At 32.9% G+C, this 12,681-nt stretch overlaps 1 protein-coding gene and 1 pseudogene across 1 annotated transcript in view; both read left to right on the forward strand.

Annotated features, from left to right (window-relative positions):
• Positions 1–11,267, forward strand: part of LOC149893315 (uncharacterized) — a 15,968-nt gene extending 4,701 nt beyond the window's left edge. Inside the window, exons 3-11 of the mRNA XM_090069378.1 lie at positions 7,806–8,292; positions 8,466–8,608; positions 8,919–9,109; positions 9,252–9,357; positions 9,471–9,575; positions 9,853–10,043; positions 10,185–10,290; positions 10,404–10,508; positions 10,598–11,267. Of these exons, the coding sequence (XP_089925504.1) occupies positions 8,491–8,608; positions 8,919–9,109; positions 9,252–9,357; positions 9,471–9,575; positions 9,853–10,043; positions 10,185–10,290; positions 10,404–10,508; positions 10,598–11,136 (1,461 nt within the window). The 5' untranslated portion in view covers positions 7,806–8,292; positions 8,466–8,490 and the 3' untranslated portion in view covers positions 11,137–11,267. The remainder of the gene's footprint in view (positions 1–7,805; positions 8,293–8,465; positions 8,609–8,918; positions 9,110–9,251; positions 9,358–9,470; positions 9,576–9,852; positions 10,044–10,184; positions 10,291–10,403; positions 10,509–10,597) is intronic.
• On the forward strand, positions 3,032–6,147 carry LOC149893316 (uncharacterized; annotated as a pseudogene).
• Positions 11,268–12,681: the final 1,414 nt, after the last annotated feature.

Raw genomic sequence — 12,681 nt, forward strand, 5'->3', positions numbered from 1 at the left:
TAATGATATTTTACTCCCCACCACCTTTTCTCTTATTCTCATTTCAAAATAATGGAGAAGCTTTTTCTATTTAATGCTTGATGACATAACCTAACTGCAGACAAAATAAATAAGCTACAGAATATTCATGAGTTCTTTATTTACAAATAAAAACTGTTCAGAGACAAAAATAATGTCTGAAAAACCTTTTGAAACAATTTTCTCTCAAAATGTTTTCAGAGATGTTATCACATAACATAAATATGAATTTTGATTTCTTCCTCAAAGTTCATTTTTTTCAAAAATATTTTAGATAATTTCTGTCACATAACTACTATATTGTAGTTTCTAGCATGACATATATGAAGGACTCTAATGCCAACAGGTTTCATAAAAGGAATGCAATTTACCTCTGAAAATTTCGTATAAATAGTGTTTGTTCACAACAGTGAAAAAAAATTTAGCTCTGAAAACTTCTCATAAATAGTTTTTGTGAACAACTCTTTAAAGATGCTTACTATTCAGATCAATCAAGCAATTCAACAATTTTTCCTTGTACTCCGGATGATTTTTGTCTCTCTTATATCTGGACCAATGCTCGTGAAAATCTTGATGCGCTGTTTCAACTGATTGCTCACTATAGGGTCCCAAGGGGGATCCTTTGCGACTTATGAAATCCGTAATGTGGTGGAAGACCGTGTGAACTTTGGGAGTCACACTTGCACCAGGTATCATGAGATAGCTCCTCTTGAAGGCTTCAATTTTTTCATCATAGTCCGGCTAAAGGATGAAACCAAAGCAAGCTTCCACAACCAGGTTGAATCATTTGAATGCTTCAATAATACTGAAGGTTTGATGAACTGAATTTGTCTCAACCAGTTGGTGCAGAACGTCCACATTGTTCAGAAGCTTTCTGCATTCATTGCCCTCAAACTGACCCCCATGATAAGGACTTGGTTGAATGTGGAGTGCAGCAGGCCACTTATCGGCGTCAGACCATCCAGTTTTGAGCATCTTGAACAAATAGTTCACAATGCCTAAGAGGAGATGCAACTCCATTGGCGTGATGATTTCTAGAATGAGAGAGGTGTCAGGTCCACTGATTATCGGTTTTCTGATGACATTGCCGAATGATTTTGCATTGGCAACAACCCCACCTAATCGCTCAAAAGACTGCAGGTTTAATTTGATTGAACCGAGTGTTCGCAAGTTTCCGGTGTGGACAAGACTTTTTGAATCAATGTCACAAAATGCGCATGGGTGCATGCTTGAATGGGTTTGCAGACCACAAACAATATTTGCAAATTTCATGTCACAAGCCAAAAGGAGCTGAAGTCCACCTGCATTGATCATAGACCAGACTTTTTCAATATTGTCATGGGTTTCTGGAAGATCCTCTGATACTGCAACAAGAATCTGTCTCTTGACCCCAGTGTCTTTGCCAGTCCTTTCAGTGAGAAGTTGTTTTTGTGCCAACAGGCTTGCTTCATTCCTTGCCGGAGTTTCAACAATGTTGAGACAAAACTTAAGGGATCCTTTCCCGCCGTCGATGCCTAGCTTGACAAAATAACCACCAGAAACCTTGCGGGCCATAAGTACATGATTAACAAGACTTGGCAAATCTTTACAGTGTGCCACAACCCGAACTGTACCAGAATCTGCCTTTCCATCTTGAATTTTCAAGGCAGTGCAGGTGAAGAAATCTTGCAATTCTCGGCCGGCTTTCTGAAAAATCATGTAAAAGTTTGGCTCCACCATCTTGGCATCAGATGTTTGATTCACAGTTCGGACAAGTTTCTTCAATCCGTTGTTTGATAGCCCAGTATTTAACTGGGTCAACATTGGTGTGCTCATTGTAGGTTTGGCACCACTTGGACCTGAATTCATTAGAGCAATGGGCTTTATTTCTTTTGATATTTTCAGTGTTGAAATTGTGCTCTAACCTCAGAAAAGTGAGAAAAATTCATACTGCAAGTTACCTAGACTCCTTTTAACGAGCTGAGTTTTAAACTAATAAACTATGTAAAAATTTAATGAAGTTAAAATATTTACCCGGTTTGATAGAGAGTGGAGGCCCTCCACCTGCTTTAGCAAGTTTGACTGTTCCTCTTGGGAATGATTCCTTGTTGGCAATAACTTGAGAAGCTATCTGTTCTGCTGCCTTGGAGTCTTTTGCTGCCAAAGACTGCAGATTTTGTCGAAACTGCAACTGAGAACATTGATGTGGCAGTCCCTTTCCAAGTGGACTGAGGCACTCATGACATCTCACACTTGGCTCTTTCTCACCAGCATTTTGTTTTTCAAGAGGGTGTTTATCTTGCAACTTTGAACGTGCAATCTGACAAAGGAGACAAAACTTGACTACGAGTTTCTGCTCTCAACCGTATTGAGCTGAAGTCAAACAAGGAAGGAATTGTGACTTCTTTTCCCTCCTCTTTCCGGCGCAAAGCAGTTCTGCAAGATTCGCAGAGTCCTTGCGGTACCCGGGAATCACAATCATCAAGATTGGTGCTGTACAACTCGCAAATACGTTGTGCCTGGAAAGCTGTGAGTGGCCTAGAACTTTTTTTGAGGCAGAGCAGGCACACACATTTACGGTTTTCTTCATGACTTTTGGCATGGGTTGGCATTGTCACAATTTCCTTTAACTGTAAAAAAGAAAAGACAAGAGAGTGCACACTAGAGAACTTTTTAATTTTGCCTTTTACTTACAGATTATCAAAAGGTTTAAATTAGATACAAGGCACCATACAAATCATAAAAAGAAATGAAAAACACAATCAAATGCAGCCTTTCATGTCACAGGCAATTTGTATGCATACTTTCTAATTTGTAATCTATTGAAAAAATCTACATTTAAAATTACCTTGATGAACCATGTCTATCTCTTTTTATATTTCAAAAGTAAGCTTTCTCAAATCCAACAAACCAACATTTATTAAATAGAAAAAAGCTTTAGCTAAAGAAAACTAAGAAATGGTCTCTTTTAGGTTATTGGAACTTTTTAAAAATACTCAAAAAATGTACCTGACAGATAAAAGTTGAAGTATTGATGAACCCTGATGTTCTGTTGGTGAATCCTAATGAATCTCCATTGATAAATTTTGAAGATCCGCAATTGATGAATTCTAATGACTTACTGATGATGAGTTCTGATCTACATAAAGCAAATAGTTTCTTATTTTATAAGAAGAAAAAGGTTTTTGAACATTATGTACACAAAAAAAAATAAGTAAGGGATTTTGGCTACACAACATAGGCCATCAAAAAATCCATTTTTACCTTTTGCCTATGATTGTTTGAATGCTTCAAACAAAATCCTTTAAAAATGGTCTTTGAGACTTTAGTAGGGAGAAATGTTTAATGCAATACTGCTTAATTCTAATTACTCCCTGATTTGAATAAAAGGAGTCTCTTTTCTACAAAGGGAAAATTTTGTTTTTGGTAGCCTTTCAAATATAAGTATATTAAATAGGAAAAAAAATACTTACTGTGAATTAAAGAATGTTATGAATGCTTTTCTTCTTTTCAAAAGAAAATTCTTCTTTGGAGCACTTATTACACATAAAAAAACGTTTGCACTATGCAAGAAAAGGTTTTAAAATGACATTTCAAAACAAATACATGCTAATCCCTAACTATTTAAGGTGGTAGCAATAATCCGTTTTTGTACTATATTTTAAAAACACGTTCAAAGCAAAAATATATACAAAAATTTAATTTTTTAGATAATTGTTTAAGTTATACTCCTCTTTAAAAGTTTCTGACTACATTTCTTGTCTTCAAAATTTAAAATTGGTCTTTTTATATCAGAGCCTCTTATAAGGCCTACGTATATATATAGACTTTGGTTTGCAGGAAAAACGTTTTGCCTCATTGTTCGAAAATGATAATGACAATCAAAAAAACCATTTTTACAAAAGTTGTTGCCCTTACCCTGAGGAGTTCAAATATTACAAAACCATTAGTATTGTCACATTTTAAGTGTTCTAAAATGAAAAGATAAGTGGCGAAAGTACCAAAAAATGGTAAAATTTGAACTTTAAATGACTATAAATCTTAAACTAGAGCATGAAACTGGCTGAAATTTTACATGAACATAGTTAAGGCAATGGTCTATAAGTGGAAAAATTTTCATTGATTTTTCTTGAGTGGTTCTAATTTTATAGCAGATTTTCCGCAGTTCTCAAAAGGGGCAAAAAACACAAAATTTTTGCATTAAAACTGAATTTTCTTCCGCGGATGTAATTAATTGATTTCAAAATTTGCATCACAGGATACCTGAATGTGTCAGCTATCACCCCATATAGGTGGCGTTCTCGGGTCAGCTAGGTTGGCACTATTGCTTTCCGTGATAACTGTGATATATATATATATATATGGTTAAATCGTATTTTATGTACGTAAACTAAAACAGTGAAAAGCGCAACTTTGCGTATTTAATGGAAAAGCGCATAATTAATGAATAATTATGCAATAATTCTAAAGACCTAAAATATGTTTTTAAATACGATAAAAGTTCTTCATTATCATATTCTTAAATTTTATCTTTTTTTTTTTTCTTTTTTTTTAAATTTATTCAAACTAGGTAAGCTAATATGACTAGTTTAAGAAATTCATTTAAAATTAAAGAATTTTGCGACCGAACTTTCATCTGATAAAAGACGAGGTATTATTGTGTTTTAAGTCCTCCAGCAACTGCCTTGCAAACTGTTCTTTCCTCTCCAGGGAAAACCCAGAAGAATGTCGACCCTGAGTTTGCCTCCCTTTTGAAGAGCGGGCGAGAAAAAAAAGAAAATCATTAGTTTAATACAAGCACACCGGTCTAGGCCAGCCTCATTTGACCTTAGCCATTAGGTCTGATAAAAGACGATCTAATGTGGTAAGATGTAATATTAAAAAGATAATGAACCTAACTCATTATCTGGAACAATAATACGAGATGCTTGAGGTCTTGGCATTTTACAGTTTTTTAAATAAAAGACACTTAATTCCATTTTACAAATATTTTCAATTTAAAACTTTTCTTTAAAATAAAATTTAAAATTTTGTTAAATTCTTAATTATACCACTGATCTCTATAATAACTGGATAGCGCATCTCTAATATCAAAATTGACGCCAAAATCGCCATATTGGAAAGCCCCAGAACAATTAAATCTGATATGTGCGATAAAGCGATAAAGCGATAAGCCGAAAAACAGAACTTAAAGCATACGGGATTAAAATTTTTGGGGCTTTCCAATATGGCGATTTTGGCGTCAAAAAATAAGAAGTTTTGCTCGGAGTTGCGCTATCCAGTTATTATAGAGATCAGTGAATTATACAAGCTCTTTTGTTTAAAAATAATCCGAAAACAAAAGAACTTTTTAATTACTTTTTATTACGTAATGAAAAAGTTTACGTACATAAAATACGATTCAACCAATAAAGTCAAAAAGATTATGTTCTACTTTACGCAGGAGTCTAACAGGTGCTTTAGAATGAAGCATTAATATTAAAATGAGTGAATTGCAGGAAACTCTAGAAAATTTATATGAATGCAAAACAAATAAACTTGTTGATGGTGATCAGGTAGTCATTAGAGATATAGTTTATGTCAAAAACTCAATAGACTTAATCTAATTTATAATTGAAGAGAGAGGTATCGATAATCTTAACCCAATTGTAAGTATATCTTAAGATGGTGGTCAAAACTTCTTAAAAGTTATTATGTTTTCAATCCAAAAAATCATTATTCTTCCTGTGAAACATACAAAGACTCTGGTATGAAACAATGTTATACTCTTGCCATTGTGGAGATGGTCTTAGAGGATAACGGCAATCTCCAAAAATTATTGGCACCTTTTCAACTTGAAGAAGTGAATTTTAGTATGGCATTTGATCTAAAGTGTGCAAGCAGTGTTTTCGGACTTTCAATACAGACAGGCATATTTATCACTCTGGCAAATATGCCTGTCTGTATTGTGAAGGAGGATGCTCCTTTAGAGCAGGGAAACTAAGATTATTGAGCTCCGTAGGCTTATGTTATGATCAATATGTATATGGTGGAAAAAAAAGATTGAAAATGCAGGAATACAAAAATGTAATAAATCCTCGTCAATTTACTCAAAAAAAGATCAAGAAACTTTTCTTTAACATGTTCCTCCATCTGAGCTTCACATTATGATGGGAGTTGTGGATAAAATGTGTACTTTGCTTTCATGTGTTTGGCCAGTTTTTCAAAACCGGTTGTAAACACATTACATACTAATAAAAGGGTACCATAGTGCAGTTGAGGACAGAAGCAATTTTAATAGATTTATATCCCTATTAGATGTTTTGGAGAGTGATGTTACTTTAAATGCCACAGTCAATATTTTACCAATCAGCTGTGTTTGGTTTAGAACTGGGTAAAGATATTTCTGTTAAAATCAAAGACTTCAAAAGTTCATTTTATAGTCTTCAACTATATACAAAAGGTATTTCTGGCTATAGTTTGACTGTTTCATGAAAAATACATTTTAGCGTCACATTCTCCCCATTCTAGAAAACAGAAATATTAACTGAGGTAACTATCCAGAACAATATTGTGAAGCTGTTCATCACAAATTTAAAAAAAGTGGTGTAAACTATAAAAGAAACATAGTACACAAAAGTTATGGAGGAAAGCTAAAATCTGCTGTAGTGAATTTTAATTTAAACAAATAATAGCGTTAGCTTCATTTGTGATATAAATATATTTATATTAAGGTTTTTTTTGTAAATAAAATGTTATTTTGTTAATAAAATAAGGTGTTTTTTTGACTACCATAACGACTGATTCTGTTAAAACTTCAGCAAAAAAAAAAGCAAAAAGCTATGTTTTAGTTTTGAAAATATGGATATTTAGCACTTAGTTCAGATATTTGTGACAACATAAATCGTGTTTATGAACGCATATGATTGATTAAATGCGAAAAAATCAGGACTGTGGAGAATTTCAACTTGGAGAGTTTCAACTTGGAGAACAGTGGTGTTGTTTGTGCTTTTTTTTTGGGCATGGGGGAAGGCTAAGAGGAGGAGGGGATTAACTTGGTGAGATGGATTATTGATTTGAGTGAGGAGTTGAATCCACAATCTTGAAAATTAACAAGATTAAGTAATAAAAAAAAGAGAGATTTTTAAATATAAATAAAATACTAAATACTAAGAATGATAAACAATAAACCATAATAAAAAAAAATTTTTAAATGCAAAATTTTTAATAACAAAGAACAGCAATAGTAAGTTATAAAGAAGCAATGAAAAGAAACTTTAAAATAAAAGTATAAAAATAAGAAATATTTCAAACTCTGACTGTTTTAATTTAGGCGTGTCACACAGTGGCACACCATGTAATAATCGTTGGGTGAGATCGATACTCCTTTCTGTTAAACACATCATTTTTAAGTTTTATTTTGCAATTAAACCAATTTAGTTTCAAAACCGCAAGAAAATTCTGCATTTCTTTTCACCTTTTTTTGTTTAATTTAAAAACTTGAACAAAGATGAATATATATATATATATATATATATATATATATATATATATATATATATATATATATATATATATATATATATATATATATATATATATATATATATATATATATATATATATATATATATATATATATATATATATATATATATATATATATATATATATATATATATGTATACACATACATACATATATATTGTCTGTTTTTTAACAATTTTTTCGTCAGTTTTTTTTTTTTTTTTTCTTTTTTTAATCAGGTCGAATGTTTTTTAATATAAACATTTCTTATATTTTTATAACAAACTTTCTGCTTTTTATAGCAAATTCTCCGCTTTCACACTTCTTGGAAGCAGGTTTCCAACCGTTGATTCTTATCACTCGTTTTGGCTTACAACTCTTATTTCCTATGTTATTTATTTCACTGTAACTCTTTTTTACGCGATATTCTCAGCGTTCTGTTGCTGAATAGAAGTTGGAGTTTTATTTTGAGCTCACCTAATGTCTTTACTAGATCATCGATTTTTTCCTCAAGTTCAGTAAAAATTCATTGGGTGACGTCAAATTTAGATGACGTCAAATTTGAAGACTTTATATCTTTTAAAAATTGTTGGTTTGTCATTCGAATTAGTTTCGTGAGTTAGAAGAGTGAATTTAAGAGAGATCATTATTTTCATATATGAAAGCATACACATACTGATTTTGATTTTTGGAGTAAATAAAATCGCATCAGACTTAGTTCCTGAGCCGCTTGGCTGTTGCTCCTCTGAACTCAAATCAAAAGTCGCTTTAGAAGTTGTTTGTGAACAAGTAAGTTGTCTATTTCTATTAAATATCTATATTTCTATAATATTGAAGAGAAATGCATGTTATTGAATAGAGTAGGAAAGTCGATGACTTTTCCTAAATAAGTTTTCTTTTTAAGTATAGGCTATACTAAGATAAAAAATGTAAGCACACTCTAATTTTCTCCGTTTTTCAAGGAAAGATTTAGTTGCGAGCTTTTAAATGGACGTTTCGTCGGCAGATAAACCGACTCTAAGAACACCTGACTACTCAATGTTCGATGTCGGTACGAAACCAAAAGTAAAAAACACTGCAGTTCCTACTACCTCTAATTATGACGGTAAGTTTCAATTTTGTGAGTTCTTTGATTCGGAGACTCGTTCGCGGAAAGTAACTTTTAGCGCTCAAAAAATAAAAATATTGTCATTCGCACTGTCCTTCAGTCGGACTCGTGATTTAAAAAAAATCAAATTTGAAAAACGCTTTTGCTGTAAAAGTTTCTGCATTGTTAAATCGTATTAAATAAAACGCAAAAAGCAGAACATTTTGAAAAATCTAGACACAATGCAGTAAATACATTTAATAGAGCCCCCGTTTATACTGGCAGTAGTGTTTTTCTTACGTCAGCTTCTTACTATCTAATTTTTTAGGGTGGGACTCAAGCGACGATGACAGTTTCAAGTCATTAAACGAACGACAGCAAAAGGTTAACCGTTGCTTGATAGAAAAACCCGCAAAGAAAACTGAAAAAGACTCTCGAAAGAAGAGCAAACAACAGGTAAAAGAAGGGAAGAACTGGATCGAGAAAAAGAAATTTCAAATCATGAAAAAGTTTAAAATGGTAAACACTTCATTTAGTTATTTAAAACAAAATGCTTCTCATGCAATATTTTTGTTCGCGCTATTTATGAACTTAAAGAAGCATGAAATTTACCTTAAAGCAGTTGTTATGCATAAAACATTTTTACTGCTGTTCAACTCAGGTACCAAAAAATGACAACAATGTGGAGATCATTGAATTGAATGAAACAGCAAACAAGCCCGTAGTGGCATTGACACAGATGTTGGTTGACACGGAGTCAATGCAAAGTTTGTATTATTGATATTACACTTCTCATTAGTAAGATTAGGTTTTCGTTGAAATCTGCATTTGGACGATTTTATGGGACTTGCTCCTGACTATTCTATGACATTTGTTTTAGAAGGAGGAGAAAAAGTTCAAGACTTTAATATTAGAGATTTACCATCCATTAATGAGAAAGGGAAGAGCCTTCCATTAGATTTTGTTGACGCAGAGCAAATACAAAGTTTGTATTATTGTCTCTGTCTGTCTGTCTGTCTGTCTGTCTGTCTGTCTGTCTGTCTGTCTGTCTGTCTGTCGGCATCGTGATCTATAAAAAAATCAAATTTAAAAAACGTTTTTGCTATAAAGTTTTCTTCATTGTTAATTAGTATTAAATAAAACACAAAAAGCAGAACATTCGGAAAAATCTAGACACAATGCAGTAAATACATTAAATAGAGCCCATTTATACTGGTGGCAGTGCTTTTCTTACGTCAGCTTCTCATTATCTTATTTTTTAGAGTGGGACTCAAGTGATGACGACAGTTTCAAGTCGTTAAACGAACGACAGCAAAAGGTTAACCGTTGCTTGATAGAAAAACCTGCAAAGAAAACTGATAAAGACTTTGAAAACAAGAGCAAACAACAAGTCGAAGAAGGCAAGAACTGTATCGAGAAGAAGAACGCTCAAATCATAAAAATGTTTCAAATAGTAAACGCTTTGTTTAGTTATTTAAAATAAAATGCTTCTCATGCAATATTTTTGTTCGCACTATTTATGAACTTAAAGCAGCACAAAATTTACCTTAAGCAGTTGTTATACATAAAACATTCTTACTGCTTTTCAACTCAGGTACCAAAAGATAACAACAATGTGGAGATCATTCAATTGCATGAAACGGCAAATAAGCCCGTAGTGGCATTGACACAGATGTTGGTTGACACGGAGTCAATGCAAAGTTTGTATTATTGATATTACACTTCTCATTAGTAAGATTAGGTTTTCGTTGAAATCTGCATTTGGACGATTTTATGGGACTTGCTCCTGACTATTCTATGACTTTTGTTTTAGGAGAAGGAGAAAAAGTTCAAAACTTTAATATTAAAGAGTTACCAGTCATTAATGAGAAAGGGAGGAGCCTTCCATTAGAACTTGACGACTCAGAGTCAATCCAAAGTTTGTGTTTTTGAACTGACTTTTATTCTAGTTGAAATCTGCTTTTGATACGGAGATTGTGTCGTGACTGTTCTGTTCTTTTGTTTTAGAAAACGAAAACATAGCAAGCACCAAGAAAGAAACGAGTTTTTTGTCACCAACCGGAGCTGCGCTGTGTTTTAAAGAAAAGGATGCTTCGTGCGAACTGATGAAGGAGAAAAACCTGACTGCCAGGTTGTTGAACCGGCTAGGTTTAGAACGAAAAAAGCGTATCGATGCTGAAAAGGAAGTTCAATCAGCAATAAAACAGCTAAACTTCTACAAACAAAAGTTGATAGATACGGAAAATGAGTTGGAGGCGAATGAAAAACAACGAATCATTGACGAGCAAGTTCGTAACGACAAATACTATCGACTCAAAGAAAAAGCAAAAGCAATGCTAAACAAGAAAAACAGTGCTATTGAATCTTTGAAGACCCAGCTATATGTCGAAAAAAAAATGCGCGAAGTCGCCGAAAGACAAACCTTGGAAGCACAAAGATGGCGCGAAACTTATCACGCTCCCGATATCGTTCCGTTAGCGTTTGAAGCAATAGACAAGCTTGTTGGAAAGAAAACAAAGGTCGAAAAGAACAATCTCTTACTTTAGTTTACGGAATGCGGACAAAAAAATAGCTAACTTAGTTATTGCAATATTCAAAGATTAACGTTTTTGTTATAAACCATCCGTTTAGTTCGTTTTAAGAACTGCTTTTTACTTTACTAGATATCTCTATAAAATCGTTAAAATAATTTTGTTTCACAAATCATCAAAAGAAAGCCTGCGGGAATAAGCGCATTTAGACGTCTTTTAGATCTCTTTGTTCATCGCGAAGATGTCTTTTACAATTTCGTTTTAAGGACGTGTTGAAGATGTCTTTTCTTTGCTCTGGGAATGTTGTATCGATATTTTGTTTTAACGATGAGTTTTTAACGAGTTGTTTCTTTTTCAGTATATTTTTAAGTCGTTGAGTCTACTTTTGCGTCAATGATGAAAACGGCAACAATGTTGTTGATTTTATATGAGAGAAGTAGTAAAGTCAAGAGCAATTAGGGTTTTTACTTAATAATTATAGCTTATAAACTCTTAGGGTGATTTAAAGTCGAGCTTATCATCATAAGTTAGAGTGTTAATCTGACGTCCATAAGATTTAAACAAAAGTACCGTTTGGACTCTTTTTTTGGCATGGGAGAGGGGGAGGGAAGGAGAAAGAGGAGTATGAGGAGCAAATAGTCTTGATGATAGTGATTATTGATAAGAATGAGGTTTTGAAAACAGCGTTTTTATGTTTGATAACGTACGCTAAGCGAATTGTTAAAACAATCATAAAAAATTGTAACAACCACAGTAATTTGATTTTAAGTAGCAAAAGTTGAAAACCTGTAGCAATTAATGCAATAACTTATATATCAAAAATTTGAGAAACACCATTAGAGGGAGAAAAACTAAAGAAAAGTTTTATAAAGCGAAGAGTTGTAAAAGAAAACATTTTTATTTTCGTGACAATATATCTCTTAAATTTTATTGCTATTTTACATTTAGTAGGTGTATCTCCCATAATTATTTAAATTGATAATTATGGGAGATACACCTACGTTAGCAGTTTTTGAAAATAGACATAAGATGGACTTCTACGATACAAGCTTTAAAATCTACAGTGAGTTTTTGTTTTGGTTTTTTTGAATACGTTTTTGTTTTGTTATTTTACAGAGTTATTTTTAGCTGGCTTGAAGGACCGGAGGACAAAGACTTTCATAAACGTGCTGGATTTACTTTGCAAAATGGTTGTTGTTACATGAATTTATCGATGGAAATAAACGAGGACATTGAAAAAGAATTTTTATGAAATACAGATGACGTATGTAACAAGATGAAAGTGGAATATAATGGTTTGACCATTTTGCAAATAACGATTATTGAGAATAAGGAAACTGTAACTTAAGTTAAGGCTGTTTTAAAAGTAGCGAGTCATCTCAGCTTCTTCATAAAACGGTCGTTATAATACAGGCAGAGAGAAATGGCAAGAATGAAATAAAGGAAGAACCAACTAGTAAATCAAATGACAGTGATCAAAAGTAATCAAATGCAATTGTAAGCTCTGAACTTAGACTTTTAAATGACATGCAGAAGAAGCCGATGACGGCGTTTGATAGC

Source organism: Hydra viridissima, unplaced genomic scaffold (genome assembly GCF_058129835.1).
Source record: "Hydra viridissima isolate aposymbiotic clone 2 unplaced genomic scaffold, HvirCarnegie_v1 scaffold_1, whole genome shotgun sequence".
Taxonomy (NCBI): Eukaryota; Metazoa; Cnidaria; class Hydrozoa; order Anthoathecata; family Hydridae; genus Hydra; species Hydra viridissima.